The sequence below is a fragment of the Mesoplodon bidens genome (genome assembly GCF_964165515.1).
Source record: "Mesoplodon bidens genome assembly, chromosome: 10".
Taxonomy (NCBI): Eukaryota; Metazoa; Chordata; class Mammalia; order Artiodactyla; family Ziphiidae; genus Mesoplodon; species Mesoplodon bidens.
In genome coordinates, this window is record NC_138172.1 from 8,213,612 (window position 1) to 8,236,821 (window position 23,210).

At 47.7% G+C, this 23,210-nt stretch overlaps 1 protein-coding gene across 2 annotated transcripts in view; it reads left to right on the plus strand.

Moving 5' to 3' along the window:
• SRGAP3 (SLIT-ROBO Rho GTPase activating protein 3) overlaps positions 1-23,210 on the plus strand; it is a 282,947-nt gene that overhangs the window by 176,121 nt on the left and 83,616 nt on the right. Inside the window, exon 5 of one of the 2 annotated variants that reach the window (XM_081245040.1) lies at positions 15,144-15,206. In XM_081245040.1, the coding sequence (XP_081101166.1) occupies positions 15,144-15,206 (63 nt within the window). Of the gene's footprint in view, positions 1-15,143; positions 15,207-22,696; positions 22,871-23,210 lie in introns of those variants that run through there. The other variant, XM_081245041.1, reaches the window with a different exon arrangement.

Genomic DNA, 23,210 nt, shown 5'->3' on the forward strand with positions numbered 1-23,210 from the left:
CCGGCCCCAGATGCAGGTTCTCTACTCCAGGTCCAGTCCTGAATCCACTGCCCGCCGTGGTGCACCAACAGGGAGGGTCCCTGCTTGCTCTCTCTTCCCACCCCAACCATTTCTGAGCTGGGCATTGAAGCCCATTTCGTTTCCAGCCTCAGCTTCCTTAACAATAGCCATCCATTATTCTCTGCTCTGATGCCTGCAGAATTTAATTACTTGCCCCAGCCGTGGAGTGAGTTTGATTGTTGGAAGCTGCGGCGTTCTGAAGGAAGCACTAATGAGGAAAGACTCTTAGCAGAGAAGAGAGGGCATTCGGGGGGCTTGTGTTTGAAAGCAGCCATTCACTGTGTGGCAATAAGGCCTTGGTCTTCAGTGAGCTTTTTCGTTCCTGCCTTGAAGATGTCCGTCACATTTCATAAATAAATCAGGGCTTTTGTATCCAATAATTGCCTTGCTTTGTGACCAAGATCAAAAGCACCAATGGCCTTGGATTCAAAGCCAAGTTTATTTTTTATTTTTGGATTGCAGGAGAGAGTGAGGGTTTGCATGCTGGAGGGTCCAGCTCTGACGCCTGCACAGAGAGAGAGAGTGAAGTGGGCAGAATGCCAAGGACGAGGAGCCTTCAGCCGTTTCCACTGTCTGCCAGGGAGACAAGTTGTGAACGCTTGCTCTGCTGAGGCTGCTGAGCTGGTCGCCATGTTCCCAACTCACTCTGCAAACATGTATTAGTGCTTTCGTGACAATAGATAAGCAGTAATCATAGATAAAAAACAATTAGTGAGTGCTTACTGTATGCCGGGCTCTGGGCTAAGCGTTCACTTCTTAAAGCCTTAGAGGAAGATGCTGTCATCACCCCCATTTTACAGATGAGGAAACTGATGCCTATAAAGGTGAAGCTGGGGTTTGAATCCAGATTTGTCTGACCCCAGAGCCCATGCTTAGTGGTAAAGGCAGGTGCTAAAGAAGATGGAGAGATGAATCAGACACAGTGCCTTCCCTCAAGGAGCTGGCAATGAACAATGGAAGTGAAGACAGATGTGCATCAGTGATGCAAATACAGCAGAAAGGGAAGTTGGTTCAGAGGGAGGAGGACTTCTAATCTGGGCTGGCGGGCACTTGGGAGGAGGTTTTATGTTGAGGATGCAGCATTTGAAGTGAATCTTGAAGTGAGGATTAGGATCTATGCCAGCTTGGGTTCCCAGGAAGCTGACTCTCAGACAGTGATTATGGTGCAGGGGTGTATTATCAAATGTTCTTGGGGTCCCCACTGCAGAAGGAAGGGAGGGAGGCAGGATTCAGGGAATTTGCAAGGAAGGCCTCAAATGACTCCTTGGGGAGCTCTGAGGCTGTCGTGGCCCTTCCGAGTTGTCCTGGGTTGTGGCGACGAAGCTAGGCCTTTATACCCTCCTGTTGCTCCTGGGAAGGCATGTGGCCTTGGGTAGGTGCCTCTTTGGTGAGGCAGTTCCAAACAGGGCTGATAGCTGGGGGTGCCTGCCAGGAGCACTGCCCATAGCTGGGGGAATAAGTCCTCCAGTCCTGAAGGGGATCTGAGTGGTGCATTGCTGTGTGCCCAGTGGATATGCAGAGATCTGGGAAAAGTGAGAGACAGGATTCTAGACCAAAGGAAAGGCACATTGGCAGAAAAGTCTGGGTCCCAGATCATGAGCATGTTGGCCAGCGTTTCAGTCTACTGCAGTGGTTAGGGGTTTGGACAGACTGCATAATCCCTGTTCTGCCACTTTCCAGATGTGTGAGCTCAACCTAATCCCTAAACCTCCGACTTCCGACATTTTCAAGCGGAAGCTAATAAAAAACCTCTTTCTTAGGGTTGTTGTAAGGATTAAAAAATGATGATATAAAATGCCTACCTGGTACACAGTAAGCAATCATTAAATATTAGCTATTATTAAGATGATTATTGGGACTTCGAGAAAGAACATAGTGAGAATTAAGTTTAGAGATGGGATCAAGGAACATTCAGGCACGCAGGTTAAATAAAGGGCCAGAAATAAGAAAATATGCTCAGGAAACCACTCACTGATTAGTTCTAACTGATGGTGGTCTTTCTTTTTCTTTTTTTTATAACCTCATTTCTTTTTCTTGCCTTATTATATTGGTTTGGACCTCAATTGGTATAGTGTAGAGGGAAATGGGAGAGAAATGGCATTCTTGATTTTTTTTTAATTTATTTTTTATCGAAGTATAGTTGATTTACAATGTTGTGTTAATTACTGCTGTACAGTAAAGTGACTCAGTTATACATATATACATTCTTTTTCATGTTCTTTTCCATTATGGTTTATCACAGGATATTGAATACTTTCTTGACTTTTAAAAAGCATGCTTCTATCTTTTCACCATTTAACTCTTAGCAAATTAGGAATAAACAGAAACCTCCTTAGTCTAATAAAGGGTGTTAACCGAAAACCACCAGTAAATCTCATACTTCCTGCGGAAGCGTTCAGCAAAATGGCTGATTACAAGATCAATATATAAAAATTAATAACATTCCTGTGTGCCTGCCACATCCAATTAGAAAGTGTAATTTAAAAATGCATACATTAGGGCTTCCCTGGTGGCACAATGGTTAAGAATCCGCCTGGCAATGCAGGAGACATGGGTTTGAGCCCTGGTCCGGGAAGATCCCACATGCCACGGAGCAACTAAGGCCGTGTGCCACAACTACTGAGCCCATGGGCTGCAACTACTGAAGCCTGTACGCCTAGAGCCCATACTGCGCAACAAGAGAAGCCACTGCAATGAGAAGCCCGCGCACCGCAGCGAAGAATAGCCCCCGCTCGCAGCAACTAGAGAAAGCCTGCACACAACAGCAAAGACCCAATGCAGCCAAAAATAAATAAATAAATTAGTTAATTAAAAAAGAATCTAACAGAGCAGAAACCAAAGTTTAGAAAAAATGCATACATTAGAAAACAAGAATGATGGAACTTTGCCCCATAAATTTTTCAGAATTATGCATATTTTAGTTCCAAAGATTTTCTTTAAAGCTTTCTACTTGCTTTTAATTTTTAACTTGATTGCCCCATAAAAAGAAAATAAGGCCTGTAGGCTCTATTTTTTTGGTATTTGTTAGAGCATTTGCCTTATCAGATATCAAGACTTCCTCTTAAGTGATAGTCAGTAAAACAGGTAGTATTAGACCAGTGCTAGGAAAACTAACCGATGGGCCAGATCAGAGCTCAGAAACAAAGCCCCCCACAAATGGGAACACAGTATATGGCAGTGGTGCATTACAGATGAGGGGAAAGGATAGCCTGTTTAGTAAATGGATCTGATTCCACTGGTTGCTTGTCCATTTCTTATTATTTTTTAGGAACTGGTTTAAACACACGCACGCACACACACACACTTTTTCTTCCATGTGGAATAAAATTAGACCTCCTCCTTAGTTCCCAAAAATATATTCTAGATGGATTAAAGTGCTAAAGGTAAAAAACAAAACTTTAAAAAATTTTGGAAGAAAATGTAGAAGATTCTATTTAAAACCTTGGCGGGTAGGAAAAGGTTGCTTAAACATAAAACATAAAACAAAAAGGCACACACCATAAAGGAAAATATTGATAAATTCCATTATATAAAAATTTTTAAAATCTTCTATACAACAACAACTGCAACAAATAAATAAGGGGAAAATACAGACCAGGCAAGGAAAAGATATTTGGCATGCATAGAATTAATAAAAGGTTAATAACCTTGGGGCTTCCCTGGTGGTGCAGTGGTTGAGAGTCCGCCTGTCGATGCAGGGGACACGGGTTTGTGCCCCGGTCCGGGAAAATCCCACATGCCGCGGATCAGCTGGGCCCGTGAGCCATGGCTGCTGAGCCTGCGCATCCGGAGCCTGTGCTCCACAACGGGAGAGGCCACAACAGTGAGAAGCCCACGTACCGCGAAAAAAGAAAAAAAAAGATATAAATAAGTCACAGAAAATGAAATTTAAATGGTTAAAAATATAAGAAAAGATGCTCATACTTACAGGTAATCAGGAGGTAAAATAAAAGAAAATGAGACGCAGTTTGACTCCCATTAGATTGGTCAAATAATCCCAAGTGCTGGCAAGAATGTGGAGCAGCAGGGCCACTTGTGTCCTCCTAATAAACATGTAAATTGGTTGAGCCCCTTCGGAGAACACTGGGAGTGTCTTGTGACAGAGAAGGAAGAGGTACATACCCTGTATCCCAGCAGTTCCACTTCTAAGTACAACCTAAGATATTCTAGCATATCTGCACACACACAAAACCTTGTGCAAGGAGGTTTTTTGCAATAGTGTTTGTAGTAAAGAAACAAAGAGAAATCACCTCAATGGCCATCATGGAGGGACTGGTTAAATAAGCTATGGATAGCCACATGATGGACTATTATACAATCATTTAGATGGAGAACTAGATCTACATAAAGCAATTGTGTATAGAAGTTGAAAACACAATGTTGGGTGAAGAAAGCAAGGTACACTATACTATTTTTATAAATTTAAAACACAAACAGTTCATATTGTTTGTATTCTTAGATACCTGTCTGAAACAGAGCTATACAAAGGTGGACTGGGTAAGAACACACACCAGCTTCACAAGAGTTATTGAGGGATGAGGGAAGAAGGAAGGAGACCATGCTTCAGTGCTCTCTGTAACATTTTGCTTCCTAAGAGTGATTTTGAAGCAAAAATGGCTAAATCTTAATGGTTATCTAATTTGGGTGGCATATTCATGGGTGTTTGTTATTGTTCTCTCTACTCTTCTGTGTGTTTTAAATATTGGAGTGCTGGAATTAAGTGGTGGGGTGGGGAAGGTAGGTTGGAGACAGATCAAGGAGGCCTTGGGTGTCAGAGTGAGAAGCTGGGCTTTATTTTTTAGACAAAGAAGAACCACTGAAGGTTCTTGAGTAGGGGGTGTTGTGGCCAGAGCCAAATTTAAGGATGACTGATTTCGTGCATTTGATGGCTTTGAAAAGAGAGTTGCTGGACTCCGTTGTTATACATACTCACTAATATACAAGTTGGTGGTGGAAGGTGACGGGGCCTGGATCAGGGAGGTTGATATGGAAATAGAAAGGAATGAGTGGATAGGTGGATGGGTAGGTTCATGGGTAGATGGGTGGATGAGTGGATGGGTGGATGGGTGAATGGGTGGGGAGGTGGTGGATAGGTGGGTAAATACATAGGTACAGACATTTTTGAAAGGCCAGTGCAATCCTCTATGACATCCTATTCACAAACAATGCAAATAAAGTAGAAGATCAGATCATAAAATGACAAGGAGGTTAGAGAGATATCTCAGGTCAGTTATTCAACAGGAATAAGTGCTCAAAAATGTTTTGAATCCCACAGATAAGCCTGACAACATCCATATTCACCTTGAAGAGAATGTAGAGGGGGAGAAAGCAGCTCAAAACTGAGGGGCTTCTGGTTTTTGTAGCTATTGGTTTTTCAGGAAGACGGATTTGTCACGCTCCTTAGGATACAGAGACTCTCACTGTCCCCTGAGCCTATTGATTCTTATCTGTGAGAGATTCGTGTCCCCCAACTCTTGCCAAAAAAAGAAAAAATCAGGGACATAGGAAAGATTATTCCTGAGTATGTTCTGCTTTCATGGAGACTCAGCCCAGCAGTCCACACTGTGTCCTTCTGCCTTGGCCTGGAAACCAGGGGGTGGGGTCAGGACCTGGTCACAGAAAACAGGAGATTCTACAAAACAGCACTGGGTACTGTCTGTTGTCTGATGTTGACAGTGACCTAAAGGAGAGCCTTTTAAATATCAGCATGCTTCTTAGGGTAAGGCAGAGGAATATCCGTTTTATAATTATTTTGGAATGTTTGGGGAAAAAAATTCTAAAGGCACAGAGAGTCATAGCTCTCCCAGCAACAGGGTGGAAGCAACAGAGTGGAATCGTTGAGAGAATCACATTTACTAGCTCTGTGATCTTGAGCAAATTACTCACCCTCCCTGAGCCTCTGTGTCCTAATCTTTAAAGTGGGGTTACAGTGGGGTTATATCCCATAAAGGGCTGATATTAGGCTTACGTGAGGTATTGTCAGTAAAGCAGTTATCACTGGGCCTGGTACATGCTAAGAGATCAAAGAAACGATAGCTATTATTGTTGTTATTTTCTTTAATGATAAGTATTATTGGTAGTAATATCAATAGTACTAAGCATTACTATTAACGATAAGTATTATATGAATAATAATATTTAGTATTATTAGAAGAGATCCAGAAACTCCTAGCCTGACCGTGTCAGGTCACTTGGTCATGCCATTCCAAGGTATCCTCAGACCTGTTATTTTAAGCATTTCTGAAAAGGAAGGCTTTCAGCACAAACAGGGTCCCAGAGAGATGCTGGGAGGAATTAAGGGGGGAAGAGGGTGACAGACACGACATTAGGCTTTTTGCCTTAGCCTGCTGCTGGCCTCCTGGGAGGCACTAGTGGGGCCCACTTCTGCCGAGGATGTTTGATGAATGGTCGCAGGGCCTCCCGTTTCCTTGCTGCCCGATATCCCAGCGCCAGTGTTCCAGCTCCTTGCGAAAACAAGTAGAGGACAACATTTGGAGTTGCAGCCACAGGAGACAGAAATTCCTTTGGGAAGGGGAAGAAAGAAGGGAGGTGTCCAGGAGCAGGGAAAGGAAGAAGGTGGGGGGAGGGGAAAAAGTAACAAGTGTCTCGGTGGAAGGTGGGCGGAGTGTAGGCTGAGGATGATGTCAGGAGGCAAGGGGTAGGGACGTGCCAGAGCGCTGGCAGCCCAGTTACTGGCAAGCTAGGACAGGGCCTGGAGAATGTCAGCCAGTTAGCTGTCCAAGTGGCTGTGTTCAGGGATAAACTGACCTTCCAGGACAGAGTTGGAGAAGCCCCATCCCTCCAAGACACACCCCTCAAGCCTTTGCTTTGGAAACAAAAACGCAATCTCTTTGGGAGATGGCCAGTGCTTATACATATCATTTATTTAAATGGGGAACATCTGTGGGTCTCCAGTTTTGTCATTTGATGAGAAAATAAGCTGAAGCAGTGGATTAGCACTAAAAGAGACAGAGTTTTTGTTTTTACTTTGTTTGTATATTTGTTTCCCATTATTTCCTTGGAACCTCAGAACTAAGAAAACCATGGAATATTCCCAAAGGGGGAAAACTGGACATGAGAACATCAAGCAAAGAGAAAAGGGAGACAGGTGTTGCTGACTCAGCGCCTGATGAGATGAAAGAGGGGATGGTTGGAGTTGAGGAAGTTTCCACCTTACTCTCTCCCTTAAAGTTTTCTAAGGGTTGTTTCGAATGGTCTCCTCTGGAGAAGTGAGAGGGAGTCTTGTCATTGAAACCCAGAATTTTAATGTTTTCTAGATGTGCAGAATGACCAGCTCCACATTTGAGTTAGCTTGAGGGAGACAGAAACATACCCTTTGCAAAGAGAACTTTTCAAATATAGCTCATGAAGTCCTAGGATTTGTAGTAACAGTTCTGAGGGTTTCCCCTTAATAGCGAGATTAGCCTTGCATTGAAAACCAAATTCAGCCATCCACAGCAGGACTTTTGGTGAAGACATTGATTTCACTCAGGAACATTGTGTCAAAAAATTTTTGTCATCTGGTGCCATCTTGACATGAATGTACAGGATTTGGTTTTGTCTTGTGTTTTGCTGAAAAGCGAGAGTCAAAGGTGGCCCCCTCTTACCCTCTCCGTCCGCTGCCTCTGCGTATTGGTTAGCTCACGCACAGGCAGTATGGAGTTCCTTTTGTGCGCAAGTCTTTGTGAACAGCACTCTGCGAAGCCAGAGTCCCAGCCTTTAAGGGGCTTATGCTCTCTCTAGTTGGTTGAAAATTAGTCCCTTTGCAGAAACTGTTTGAAAGCTGGTGCTTGGTAGAGGGTTTTCAGAAGGCTGTCTCACCCTGTGGTTATTTTGGTGTCTTCATGCTAAAATAAGCAGAGTGCATCCATATTGTTTCACATGAGCAAAGGTGGAAATTCACAGGATTCTGTAAGCTGGAAAAGTCCAGAGGTAAGTCTTAGCATCACTAGATCAGGACAGAAATGCTGTTGTCGAGGCCCTGACTCTCCTTGTGGTGGGTAGCTCGAGACCCCTGATGTCCTTGCTTGGTGACCCCAGAGGAGAGATGATCTGAGAGTATGGTCCTTAAAAAGCTGCAGGGAAAATTCTTGTTGGCTCAGCCTGGAATACATTTCCAGCTCTGACCCAGTCACTAGACACAAGGCGCCAGAGCGCTCTGGTCAGCCTGGGTCCCGTGCTGGATGGACCATCTGGTGCGAGCAGACAAGCAGGGGTGAGTGCCGCCTGTATCTCATCTTTTGTTATCAGAACAAGGAAGAAGGGAGAAACCAGAGATGGCCATCATGGCCAATTTAGTCCTAGCAGGGCAGGTGGGCCAAGAAGGACCAGGCCAAGGAGAACTCGACCTGCCTGCAAGTGAGGGTAAGGCCCGAGGATGCAGATTTTTGCACAAGTGGTGAGAAAGCACATCGGATGGGCTGGTGGCGTCCAGAGGGTACGCCCTCCTTTGCAGCCTGGACTTGTGGCCTGGACTCATCTCTGTGACAGCGTTGCAGTGGCTTGTCTTCACCTGTGTGCCCGCATCTCGTCTTGGCCCTGGGGAAACAGGCCACAGAAGGTCCTTATGCGTGCCAGCTTTGGGGTTAGAGCGACCAAAAGCTGAATCCTGGCTCTGCCACTTCCTAGCTGTACAGCCTGGGGCAAGTTGCTTAACCCTTATGAGCCACCAGCCCTCATCTGCCGGGCGCGCATAATAATAGTACCTGCCTTAAAGGTTTCCATTAGATAATGTAGGGAGGTGACTTTGGACAGTGTTTACCTATGGAATGTGCTCCAGAAATGCTGGCTGCAGCTGATGGAGCAGGGGCCAGGTCTCACTCAGCTTTGTGTCATTAGTGCCTCGTGGAGGCTCGTATCTAGTAGGCCATTCAATAAATGCTGGTGTAAATCGAATCAAAGCCAGGTGAGGAACTGGCCACAGAGCTACAGGAAGAAGAGGTGGTGCAGACAGGAGGATGGGTTTAGGGGCGTGGGGTTCTATGCAGACAGTGGGGTCTGGGTCCACGGGGGAGTCAGGAGGTTCAGCCTCAGGAACCAGACTCTTCGGTGGCTCTCACAGGTTGGCGTGTGAGAAGGGCTCTTGTAGAAAGATCCTCTCACACGTTTGGATTTGGCAGGTCTGGGATGGCTGCCTTGATGAGCACCAGGGGATACAGACGGCTGCCCAACCGAGACCCCACTGGTTTCTGGGTCATTAACTCAAAGGGATGGGTGAAAGGAGACGCTGTGGCCAACTGGAGAGCACAACCCCATCCGAGGGGTCGCTGTGCTCCAAGTCGGGGCTCAGCCTCACTGGATCTTCTAGTTTTTCAAGAGAAGCTGAAAATCTGGACTTGTAAGGGCAGTTTCCTGGTTTTTAAATGTTGGAAAGAGTCAGATTTTCTGAAAACACTGTATGGCCAAATAAAACTCATCTGTAGCCCAGAGAAGCTGCCACTTGGAGCCCTAAGTCTAGGGCGATTTTGTCCCCTAGGGAACATTTGGCAATATTTGGAGATCATTTTTGTTGTTACAGCTTGCGGTGGGGTAGGGGATGCTCCTGGCATCTAGAGGTGATAGGCCAGGAATGCTGCTAAGCGTCTCGTAATGCCCAGGACCGCCCCCGCCCCCATCTGAGTGATCTGGTCCTCAGGGGAGTTTAACTGTCCTAAACCATGGACAAAAAAAGAAGCAGGGCCGGGGCCACCTGCCACCCAATTTTACAGATTTTTGGGTTAGAGAGACAGAGCTTTGTCCTTCCAACCCCGAGAAACCAGGGCTGAACCCTCCTTGGCCCAGTGTAATCATATTCTACAGTCTGCACACTTCCTGTCCTTGAAGGAAGCAACCCACCACCCCAACCTCTGCAGGCATGAAAGCCATGCTAGAAATGCAGACAGAGTGCAAATACACTGCCGCTGGGGTCCCCAAGGGCTGGGTGTGGTGTCTGCTGGGGATGATCAGGGTTTTAGCCTCCCCTTCGTGATGGAATGTTTGGTTTGGGTTCAGTAGTTTCTGGAACTGTAGTGAGACTCTTTCCCTTCCCAACAAAACCCAACCATAAAAAATAAATGCCTTTAGTCCTTTGCAGTTCTATTGGCTAAGCACTCACTGTGGCCAGCCCTGCCCAGGCTTGGTGCTGAGGGGGAGAGAGCAGAGACTCAGGCAGGTTCCCTCTGGTGACTTACAGCGCCTCCATCCAATCCGCCCTCGTCTACCCGCAGCTTTATCTTCCTGAGGAAGCACAGTCTGCCATCAGACTCTGCTGCTCAAGAACCTTCAGAGGCTCCCAGGTGCACTCTGACTGAAGCCTGCACTCCGCTAGCCTCCGTGATCTGGCCCAACCTGCCTTCCAAGCGTATCTTCTGCTCTTCTGTTGCTGTGCTTCTCTCTTAGCAAACCACATTTTTCCCTATTCCCGGCCTCCGTGCCTTTGCTCAGGCTGTGCCTCCTGTCTAGAATGCCGTCTCTGGCCATCCGTGCAAGGTCAGTGGCTGGCTCCGGTGGTGGTCCCTCCAGCCTCTTCATCCCTGCTCCCCACATCGCCTCCCCTTTCACTCTTTTGCAGCCTTTTCTGCCTCATGCCTTAGAATTATTTGGTTCTTGACCCTTGATCCCACCAAACTGGGAAGAGTTAATAAAAAATTCAACTTTGAATTCCCTTTTCTGGGCAACTTCCTAGCCTTGCCCCTGGCATCCAGTGGGTATTGATTCAGCCTGTACCACTGTTTCCCAAGCTCTTTGCCGGTGCCTGGTATGATACCAGTGCTGTCATGTGCGTCATCTTTTTTCATCCTTACAGGGACTTCATGACACTTAAGATACCGTCCCACTTTTACAGATAAGGAAACTAAGTCTTAAAGGAACTGTCACTTGATTCATTCATAGGTTCACTCAACAAACATACTTAATGAACACCCACTATGCGACAGGCTCTATGGCTTGCCGGGAAGAGTGGGGAAGTGAGACATTGCAGATTGGGTACCCCGGGAAGCTGACTCTGAGGCCTGAATTTAACATCTTAGCAGAATGATTAGGGAGTGTACTTGGGATCCGCCCCCTAGGGAGGGCGGGGGAGGAAGCAGAGTGAAGCCAAGCTATAGTGCAGGCAGGCTTACTTAAGGTCTTAGCCAGCCCTAGGGGAGTTCTAAAGAGAGCACAGCCCTTTAGAGCTGTCCAGGTTGAGACAGGAGAGACCGGCCTCTATGCCCCACATAGATCCATCTTTGGATGAGGTGTCGGTCTTTGGAGGGCTTGTCATCTGATGCCTCTGGTGCCATCCCTGAAGCTTTCTCTTAGCTGGGGGCTGTCTGCTGCCAGCCATCCCAGCAGCTGGGGGATATGAGCATCTACCACCAGAAAGAAAGTCTCTTTGCCCTCATGGGGTTTACCTTCAAGTGGGGGAAACAAATGACAAATGAATAAACAAGTAAACAAGCAAGATCACTGCACTTTCCTTTATAACTGCAAAGAAGAACAGTAACGGGCACTCATTTTCCAGGCAAGGAAGCGAAGATGCTGAGAGGTAAAATGGTTTAAAGTCCCGTCTCCAATCCCGGTCTCTGTGGCTCTGAAATTCAGCCCTCTCCACCCCATAACCAGGCCTCTGCCAGTTGTGTGGAGCCTTGAAAGTCAAGCTAAAGAGCTGGGTCTTGATCCCATAGGCACTGAGGCAGCCTTAGAGGGACACAGTAAAATGCATTTCTAGGAAATGACATTGGGATGGGCATGCAGAGTCGGGGACCAGAGTCAGGACTTCGTTGAGGGGCAGCTTCACGAATCTGGGTCCTGCAATGATGACGTTGCTTGCTCTGGGACTGGTGATGGGAAGTGCATCCATTAGGTTGCTTTGGGCTGCCAATGGCCGAAAACCCAGCTTTAAGTAGCTTAACTAGTAAATCCACAGAAGTAGAAGTTCACCGGGAGGCAGGCTGTGGGTTCAGTTCAACCAGTTTCTCTGGAGGTCATTAGCAGCTAGGTTTCTTGTTCTGCCACCCAAGGCAGCTTCCTCTCCTGGTCCTAAGAGGCCTGCTGGTAGCCACTGGGGCTCCATGCTTTTTTGCTAGCACTCAGTAGGAAAGCTGAAATTCCCCTCAACCTTCTAAGTCCTCTTCCATGCAGTTGTCATATACTCACCCCCAGACTAACAACACATACAGAATCTACCATCTTGAGTCGGGATGGGGGTCAGCGATGTCCCGGAATGAATTTGGCTGGAGGGATGAAGGCAGGGCCAAATTCACGGCTCTGTTAGGAAGCAGGAAGGGCAAGAATGGATAGTGGGGAGGGAACGGGTATTGCCTGCTGCAGAAAACAAAGGACTGGGCGGTTCGAAGGCAGGATGCAGTGACAGGTTGGATTGAGGACGGGGGATTTTTTAAAAAGTGTCAAAAATAGCTCCAAATTTCCAGTTGCCATATCTGGGAAGATATTATCCCGTTGACTGAACTTGAGGAGATGGAGGAAAAGTCACAACTTTGTTTTGGATAATTTGAATTTGATATGATGAGGCGCCATCCAAACTGTACTGTTTTGCAACAGCTGAAGATATGGGTCTTTGAGGTCATGCAGGACGGAGCCCAGGAAGGGGCTGTGGAGATGATGACATGGCTGCCGGTCACCGAGAAGTGGGAGCTGAAGTCAGCAGTGCGTGGGGAGCCGGCTGGGGCTGAGCTGAGAAGGCTGGACTCTTCCGAGCAGAGCTGCTTCTAGAAATTTATCTGACAGGGGTCCCTGCCCATGTGCATGGTGACAGAGTACAGTGATGTTCACTGCCTCATTGTCTGGACTATTAAGAGACTGGAGACAACCTGCTAGTTAATTAGTTATGATGCATCTGGTGTATGGAACCCCAAGCAGCTATTAGAAAAAGAGAATGCAAGAGCTACATGTCCTGTCAAGGAACAATCTCTCAGTTATATTGTTAGGTGGAGAAAAAGCAAGAAACAAAGGCTTGTATAGAATACTTTCATTTGTGTTAAAAAAAAAAACAAAACACTATCCAACTTTATGCGTGTATATTCATCGACTATTTCTGGAAGGTATCAGAAGAAACTTAATAGCACTTGCCTCCGGGTGGGGTTCTGGGAGCCCAGGACACTTACTTGTCACTTTTTACTTTGCTGACTGTTAGAGTTCCTTTAACCGTGTGCATTTATTACCTATCAAAAAAGTTGGATCATAAAAACAAATACGTGAGAAACTGAATCTTGGGTGTCAGAGATGTTGGCCAGACGGCGGACCAAGAGGAGGCCATTGGAGGGTGTCAGAGAGTCGGAGGCAAATGTCAGGGGGAGGGGCCACAGGTGAGACTGAGGTACCGGCTGAGACTCAGGGAGAATGGAAGGAGACGGGGACAGCTCCTTGGGCTCATCGAGCACCTCTGTAGATGCCCGGGATGCAACCGAAGATTCTCCCGGAGCTCTGCACAGGAAGTTCTGCCGAGACTCTACTGTGCTTTTGGATTGGGTTTCCTTGCTTTAGTCGCCAGGGCTGGAGGGAGGTCTAAACAGATCTCTGGAATTGCCCTGGAGTTCTTGCTATCTCTTAGGAGATCTAAGAGGTCTCCTGTAGGGTCTGCCTTCACACGGGTGATTCTTGGCCATCCAGGGCCAGAAGCTGAGAGGAAGGCAGTGGGCCAGGTGAAGAGCCTGGGAAGGCATCATGTCTGGTACTGAGCCTTCCTCAGCGACCTCAGAGTCCAGGGGCTCTGACCTGTGAAGGAGCCAGAGGAAGGCCAGTCAGCCACTGGCCATGCTTGAGGCTGAGGGAGCTGAGAGAGAGGACAGAAAGACTCAGCTGTCAGGGGCCAAGGGCAGGGCTCCCGTTGTCAATACAGAAGTTTCATATGATGGCCTGGGCAAACAGGGAGAGCATTTCCCCTCCCCCCAGATAAGAATAATAGCACAGTCATCCCTCAATATGGGGGGGATTGGCTCCAGGACCCGCCCCCCACCCCTGGTACCAAAATCCAACGATGCTCAAGTCCCTTGTATAAAATGGCATAGTATTTGCATATAATTATGCACATTCTCCCATATACTTTAAATCATCTCTAGACTACTTATAATACCTAATACAGTGTAAATGCTATGTTAATAGTTACAAATACAATGTAAATGCTATATGTAAATAGTTGGCAGTAGAGTACAAGACAAATTCAAGTTTTGCTTTTTGGAACTCTCTGGAATTTTTTTCAAATATTTTCTATCTGCAGTTTGTTGAATCCTTGGATGCAGAACACATGGATATGGAGGAATGACTGTAATAATAATAATAATATGCAAAATAACAGAATCCTGGAATCTTCAGGCTGGAGGGAACCTGGAGATAATTTGTCCATTGTTTTCTGACTCATGTCCCTCAATATACTAAATATGTACGTCACTTGATGGTTTGGATTGAGGTCAGCTAAACTTGCACCCTACAGCCCCAAGTCCATGCATGTGAGGGCATGAAAGCCTCTGAAAACTTGTGCAGTAAGAAAACCCACCTCATTTTGTTCAAGGAGCTTTTTAAAGTTTTTTGTTTTATAGATGTGATAACTTAGGTTCCAAGGCCATGTGACTAGTCGGCAATGCAGCCAGGCAAGAGCGCAGACCCCCTGCCTCAAGCACCAGTGGGCTGTCTGTTTACCTGAGCTGCTCACTGAATTGAGAGGCTAGATCATTATTTCTCATACTGGGTTCTTTGGAACCCCAGTCTCATGAGATGTTAGTGAGTATTGAGCTAGGGACACACACTCTAGTCACATCAGCTGAAGACACCCAGAATTACAGAAAGCTGAACAGGTTGATTGGCTGTGGGGCTTCTCTGAATCTTTAATATGGTGTCTCTGTGAAGCATCAAGGTAGGGAGGGGATGTGTAGGGTTCCCCAACTTATATGGCCCAGGAATTCCTGTTGTAAGGAGCCACCCTCTGTGGATTTGTTCTGTGGATGTGAGTTGAGGTATTCAGGTCTGGGTCAGTGAAGTTTATGTCGTTTTCTGTACCCCTTTCCACCCCACCGCAAGCATTGCTGCCCTTTCTGTGTTGAAGAGGAAATCGGTCAGGGCAGCCAGCTCCCTTCTGCCCTTCTGACGCTTGTTCTTCCGCATTCCAGAGCAAGGAGATCGGCCTGCAGATGCACGAGGAGCTCCTGAAGGTCACCAATGAGCTCTACACGGTGAGTCTCACTCAGGCTCCGCTGCTGTTTGGGATTGGGCCCCCTTTCTTCTCCGCCCAGCACAGGGGGGTGGCTGACCAGAGATCTGGGGTGACCCTGGGCCTTTTTGCTGTGTCTTTTGCCTGAGTGACAGTGAGTCATCACGATGGGATGTAACGACTCACAGCCCCAGCTTCTGATTCAGTACATTTGGGGAGGGGCCCCGGGCATGTTTAATTTGTAAAAGTTCACAGAGATCCAGATTACGTGCCAGCTGTGGGAATGTATAACCTCCCAAACCTGAAGACGCAAAGCTGGAGTGGAGAGAGCGTGGGTCAGGTAGGACAGGCTAAAGCTGAGGCCCGCTCCTTACTGACTGTGGGACCTGAGGTGGGCATGTAGCTCGTCTGGGTCTCAGTATTCTCATCTGCAAAATGGAGCACTCTTCTGAGGGTCACGTGAGGGGCGGAGGGTAGGTAGGGGTTGTGGGGTGGATGAGCATGCCTCACCATCTCAGGGGAATAGTTTCAGAACATCACAATTTGGCCCAGAACTGACCTTGTTCTGTGCTTGGAGGCAAGATCTAACTGGGTTTGGGATGGGTGTTAGAATCTAAGAAGGTGAGTGGATGGGGAACACAAGCACACTGGTTATAGTGAGGGAAGTTACAGCCTGTGCTTTGAGGAGCCATGGGCTTCCATGGGGAGGAGTGAGGAGAGGCCCAGTGACAGCCTGGGGGAGCAGGGTCGGGAGGCCCAGCAGACAGAACTACAGGCCCGCCACCCCTAAGGCAATCAGGCTAAAGAACAACTGTTATGTTTTAAGTATGTGGAGATTCCTTATAAAGCTTCTCATTAAAAGGGGAGGATTCTGCTGCTAAAATTATATTTGAAAAGCTCTGGTATGAGGGGAAGAAGAACAGGTTGTGAGAGGCCCCTCCCTTTGATATTGTTATCTTTCTAAGTCCATGTTCTGTGCAACCAGCAGGTGGTAGACCTCTCAGGGGCCAAGAGCCTTTGCCCAAGAGCCTGTACTTCAGGTTGGAAGTCCTGCCTCAGACTCCAACCTGCTATGGACTTTGGGCCAGGCATTCGATCTTCTGGGCCTCAGTCTCCAAATCAGTAAAATGGGGTGAGAGTTCCTAGAGATTAATCTATAAAAGTTGAAATGCACATTTCTGTGATTCCAAGTTAAGGAGAAAAACTCGCACCCTGACAGTTTTTTTAATGGATCATTGCTTGGGGTAAAGGAAGCACTGCTGCTGGAGAAAACATATGACTTTGAGTCAGATTGGACTGTGGGGAAATCACCTTGTGGTTTACAGCACAGACTCTGGAGCTGGAGACCTGGATTCAAATACAGTTGACAAATAGAAATAATAATACCTGCTTTTTACACCCCCTTGTGAGAATTAAAGGGGATCAGATATGTAAGCATGCCCAGGACAAAGAGAACCAAGAGGCGTGTATCAGAGGTTCCCATGGTCCCATCACCACTGCTATCTCCACCTCCCTGGAGAGTGTGAAGTGGACTGTGTGTTCCCACTTTAGCACCCGGTGGAGAAGCCGGGTGGTAAAGGGGCAAGGCCGGGAACCAGATAAGATGTTTCTCCTCAGGATTCTGCAGAGGGTTTGTTCCCCCGTTGAGGACCTTTTCATGTTTCTCAGGCACTTCACCTCCACAGTGTTCCAGCAACTGGGTCCACATCCAGGACCCCAGCTACTCCCACCCAGATCTCTAAGCTTTCCTCTGGGCTCCAGCTGGGCTCCCCTCCTGTGTGCTCTCTGTTCACCCCAAATTTCTCCCCCATTGGCTCCTTTACCCCTGTAGATCCCCCGGACTACAGCCGCCCTCTTTCCTCCTCTGCTTGTCTGAGTCATACTCAGTTTTCAAACCCAGACCAAACTCCACTCACTACCTTAAGCAAGCCGTCACCTCTGGGCCTCAAATTCTTTTGGCAGTTTTTAAAAAACCCCTTATGTTATCTTGAATGTCTCCACCCTATCTCTTCCGTTGGCATGTACACTCCCTGGAGTCGGATCTTGGTGAGAAGCACTGCGCTTAGGGCCCAAGGACTCAGTTTGAACCCAGCTGTTCTGTCTTGGGCAAGTCACTTCAGCTCTCAGTGAAATGTGGGCTGGCAATAGAAGCTTTCTCCAGTTTGTAGGCTGGATAGGGCAGGCGGGTCAGGGACCAGGAAGATGACGCTGGTGCTCACACACGGGTGTCCCTGCTGGCCGTGGGGCAGAGTGGCTGGACAGAAGTGACACTGGCCTTAGACGTGCAGGCCAGGCAGGCAGGCTGGTCCCTGCTTGCCATCTCCCAGCAGCCTGGCAATGGCCTTGGAGCTGGTGGGGAAGGAAGGGCCAGCCCCTCCCCACTCTCTCCTTTTGCTGTGTGCTGCAGAAAAGTGAGAACACGGTGGTGCCAACAGCACCCCCTGCCCCCAACCAGTTCATTCACTGCCTGCGCTGAGTTTTCAGTAGTTGCCCAGAAATTCATTTAAATTCAGATATTTGGGGCTGCCTTCTGTGGCCTTAGCACCACAGGAGACATAGCAGCCGGCCATGAACATTTCAAGAGTTGGTCTTTGAAGTGTCTTGTACATCCTTGGTGTTCCCAGGGTACTTGTTGAAGGAGGGAGGAAAAGATCTATGAATAAGTGAAAGAAACTGGTTTTGCCTGCAAGGAGTTTAGAATCTGCACAGGGAAATGAGAGTAAACTTGTGAACTGGTGATATCACCGCCTAAGACAGAGCCTAGCGTGTGCTGGATACCTGGACTCGGAGGGAGGGCACCTAGACTGTGAACCTGGGGGAGCTGAGCCAGGTTCTCTACAGCTGTCCCTGTAGGACAGTGCTGGCACACAGTAGGCAATCAATACATATTCACTGAGTGAAGAAATGAGGGGTGGAGTTTGTGCATGTGTGAGATTGACTGAGGGTTCAGAAAAGGGCTGGCCCCAGGTGGGCTACTGTGATCAAAGGTGAGTTCTGGGCCTGGTGCCTTTGGATGGGTAGGAATTAACAAAGCAGAGGGGGACAGAGGAAGAGAAAGGGAATTCTGAGCAGGAGTGACAACACAGGATCATGGCAGAGCAAACCGATTACAGAGGGAGGTGGGTTTGAATTCCTGCTGCACCACCTCCCAGCTTGGCCAAGTCAAATATCGTCTTTGGACCTCAAAACAAGTATAATAATAACAACCATGGCCAGAATGTATCTCACACTGTATTAGATACTTTATACACATTATTTAATTGACACACATTTTAAAGATAAAGAAACTGAGGCACAAAGAAGTAAAGCCTGGCTTAAGGCCTTTGTATCAGTTATCAACTGCTGCATAACAAGTTCTGTCAAAACTCAGTGGCTAAAAACAACAACCATTTTATTCGCTCGAGATTCTGTGGGTTGGTGATTTGGGCTGGGTTCAACTGGGGCCGCTGATGTGGCTACAGTTTCCTGGCCATTCAAAAAAAGAGCCCCAAATGGGAAAACCCCAGTGGGGTTTCAAGCCTTTGTTTATGTCACATTTGCTAATATCTCATTCCCCAAATCAAGTCACACAGCCAAGCCCAGAGTTGTGGGATGGAGAAGTAGACTGCTTGCGAAGTGATGATGCAAAGGGGCATCCCTGAGGCCATCGGGCAACTACTGTGGCCGTCTTTGCAAACAGTCCACCACAGCACCCATTACTAGAGATTTGCTTTGAGCACTTTCTGGTTACCATGCCTCATTATGCAAGCCTTTAGATGCTCCCTACTCCCCCAGCCCCGGAGTCATGACCACAGGGACTAAAGAGGAAATGATGTAGAGAAAGGACTGTCCGGTAAGCCCCACGTTTTTTCTTTCAATATTTTATAGAGGAGGTGGTACTGGGCATACTGATGATGGAGATGAATGCTTACGGCCACCCGTCTTCTACTTTAGGGAAGAGGCTTGTCTCCACCTGGGACCAGGAAGGACCCAGAGAAGACGGCAGGGCTGGGCATTTTGTAGGTTCATTTGTTCGTTGGTTCATTCATTCATTCACTCAACAAGGCTTCCCTCTGCCCAGTCCTCATCACCTTGAGGTGCCTTCCTTCCTAAAACATGCCAGTGCTTACACACACACACACACACACCACACACGTCACACCTCACGTATTTTCCCCTAGACTCCCATCAGCCTGGCACAATATATAGCTCTTGGTCATCATGTATTGGCCTGAGAGGAAAGAGAAGGGCAGAGGGTGAGAACGTGGGCCTGTGGCCAGTCTTTGCTCCAGGAGAAGCAAAACCGAAACAAAACAATAACGAAGCACTCTGTCTTCATTGTTCAGCTAAAAATACGTTCAGATTTTCAGTATAGTTCTAGATCATGAAATGCACCTGTTGTGCTTTGTGCTGACAAACATTGTAGCATCTGCCACCTGGCCCCTCCTGCTGGGCTCAGTAGCCCTGCTCCAGGCTCTCCCAGGCAGGGCTGCTGGGCCTGTCTTCCAAGCCCAGCACTGCTAGTGGGACCCCTGAGACTTGGTTCAGGGTGACGTGGAGGGGGCCTGAGGAGCACCCACACCAACTGCTGCTGGTGACAGGTAGACACCAATTGGAGTAATGAATGGGCTCTACCTTTTACTTACTCCAGCTTTGACTTGATTGTGCACTGGGCTCAGGGGTATGAAATCAACTCTGGGCCCCCAGGCAAATGACCACTCTCAGGGATGCAGTGGTGGAGAGAGCCTGAGATGGGACCCAGCAACATGGGTTCTGGCCCCAGCTCCATCTCAGGCTCACTGTGTGTCTTCCTGGACTGACATCTGTCATCACTGAGGTATAAACACTGAGGTTTCATCATGTCACTGGGCCCTGTGCCATTTACTTAATAATTTTCTTTAAATTGACTCCTTTGTAATAAAAAACCTCTCCCTGTCATAATTAATTCATGGGTAAGCAGCCTCGTATACTGGAAATAGCACAGGTTTCAGAGCCAGATGGACCTGGGTTCAAGGCCCTGTCACTTGTTAAGCCCTCTGAGCCTCAGCTCCCTAGAATATGGGAGTGTCACCACCTCATCTCTCTGGATTCTAAGAGTGAGTAGCATAGAGTATAGCACAGTGCCTGGTGAACGCCAGTGTGAAATCGTTGTGTGTTCTATGAAAGGGTGAAACATAAATATTTTTCATTTATACTTCTAAATCTTCCCTCTCTCCTGTACCCTACAATGCCACTAGGCCAGCCCGAGCTCTGAGAATATTTTGCCTAAAAAAGTTCAGCCACCTCCTGATCGCTCTCCTATCCTCCAGGCTTGCCGTCTATTACACATGTTACATACTCAAGCCAGAGAGACTTTCCTTTTTAAAAAATTGTTGAATATTTAAAGTTAGAAATAGATAATGCATGCATTTTGTAAAAAACCCGATAGTTAAACAGTACAAAAAGATACACAGTGAGAAGTATGTCTCCTGCTGCCCACCTCTCCGTCTCCTCCCATACAAGCCCGGTTACTAGTTTCTAGTTCAGCTGGAGGCTCCTTGCAGAGACATTTAATTAATCACTAAGCATACATGGACACACATATCCCGCACAAGTGGCAACAACTGGGCCTACTGTTCTGCATCTTGCTTTTGTGGTTATGTTTTGGAGATTGTTTCATATCACTAATAATTAGAGCCTCCACTTTTATATGGTGCTTATCACGTGCTGGGCACTGGTCTAAATGCCCAGTGTCTTAATTCATTTCATCCTCGGTTCACTTTTGAGGTGGGTGGTAATATTAGCACCCCATTTTAGAGATGAGGGGTGCGAGGCACAGAGAGACTGGGTAGCCAGCCCAAGGTCACCCAGCGGGGGAGTGGCGGAGCCTGCTCCAAGTCTACTCCCAAAAGCTACTTACGTAAATACATTCAACTATTTATATAAACACACACATATACATTACTTATATATATTTATTTTGGAAGGAAATGATACTTCACATTAGCAAATGAAAAACAACTTGGTATAAATAGAAAGGTTCCTTAAGCTAAATGAAGAAAAAACAGAGTTAATTCTTGCCAGTGCCTTCAGAGCAGGCATTAGACAGGAGAGCACCAAACTGAGTTTTTCCTCCCGATATACTCAGAAGGATTCCAAGAGAACTGAAAAGGTGTAACACCTGAAATCACCTCACTAACACAAGCGGTTCCCGTCGCACACTTTGGGAAACACTGACGCAGTGCCAGTTAGCTGGGCTCTGGTCCTCGACTTCCCCATCTGCGGGACGAAGGCACGAATCTGGAGGAACTCTGAGGCTCCTCTCAGGCTTGTATCTTCCTGCCACGCTGCCCAGGGAGGGAGACTAGGGTGCGTCTCTGACACGGGGCAAGTCAGGCCCTGCTGGACTGTCACAGCTACTGGCCAGGGCATATGCCCAGTGTCATCTAGAGATGGCGGTGGTCCTAAGAAGAACGGGGGGAACAAGCTTTCCTTCTAGACAACCTCCTTCCCCTCCTCAGCTCCCCTGCGTGGACATTCCTGCACTCACTCAGCAGATGTTTGCTGATCATCAGTGTGTCGAGAGGATGGGATGCGGCTACGCCATGTGACAAGTGTCAGTGGGGATATGGACACGGTGTGAACGGAGAAGAGATGGCATTGGATTTGGAGCTGAATGACAGTGGAGTTTCCCGGGTGGAGAGCAAGGCAGAGAAGCAGGAAGCCGGGGTACGGGGAGCAGCCCCTGTTCAGCCGGTCAGTGTTTGTGAGGCAGGCACTAAGTGTGGCCAGTCGAGACCAGGATTGATCCTGGGTGGTGGGGAGGCTAGCGGGGAAGGAAGTCTGCCTTTTGGGACTCATTCAGTAGCAAGAGACGGAAAGCCAGGAAAACCTGACATATGTAAAAATGGCAATTTATTGAGTCTCGGAGGCTGACACACTTGTTTCATTGTCTGTCTCCCCAGTAGAGTGAGTGATCTGAGGGCAGAGGCCCTATCTGCCTTCCACGCAGTACTGTTGGCAGCACCTGGTATATCATACCTGCGTGTAATAAGCTGTTCAATAAATATTTAATGGTTGAAGGTGTCGCCGCTCCCCCCACCAGTACACTCTCCAGATCAGAGGCAGCAGAACTGCGTCTCCTCCATTATATCCTATCCCCTCCCCTCCCTTTTCCTTCTTCCTTCTGTCTTCCTTTCCCCCTCCTTTCCTTTCCCTCCCTCCCTCCCCTCCCTTATTTGGTGTTGTTTTCCTCTGCAGGAGGCTTCTCCCCTGTGGTGACAAAGTTGGCCCAAGTCCATCCCTCTTCCCCACCCTCCCAAGCTCACTTCCTATCAGCTCAGCGCCCCCTAGTGGAAAGTGAACACTCCCTTCCTGGTGTTTCCAGCAGAAGCCCAGGGCTGTCTCTAATTGGCCTGGCTGGGGTCCCATCACTGTGGCCAGATTAACATCATGCATACTGATAGGTCAGGCCTGGGTCTGCTGCCCTGCACCCAGGGATTGGAGGGTAGTGTCAGTTTCCCATGAACCACATGGAATGAGAATGGTGGAGCGGAATTTGGGGGATTTCCTCAAAGAAAATCAGGAAGATGTTCCAGAAGGAGGGGGACTGGATGATCCTAGGCAGAGAGAAACAACAGATGTCTGCTGAGGGGGAGGAGCTCAGGAAGGAGAAGAAAGTGGCTCCATTGGCTGGTCTGCAAACAAACACCTGATGTTCTTCTACCTGTAAACTGTTCCTCAAACCTGTTTGGCTCCTGCTTCTACTGGGCTTAATTAATGCTGACACTGCTTCCTTTGTCTGGAATAATCCATCCCCACCCCAGTCCCTATTCACCTAGCTAATAGCTACTCTTCCTTCAAGGTTCAGTTTAGATATCGCTTCTTCAGGAAGCCTTCCTTTAGCACCCTGTACCCCCCTCATCATCGCACTTATCACACCCTGTGATAATCACTTGTATAACTGTCTGTGTCCCTACTAAGGTGTGTATGCTGTGAGGGCAGAGACCATATCTGTCTTCTACATTGTAGTGTTTCCTACTATAGCACCGAGTGCAGTAACTAGCAC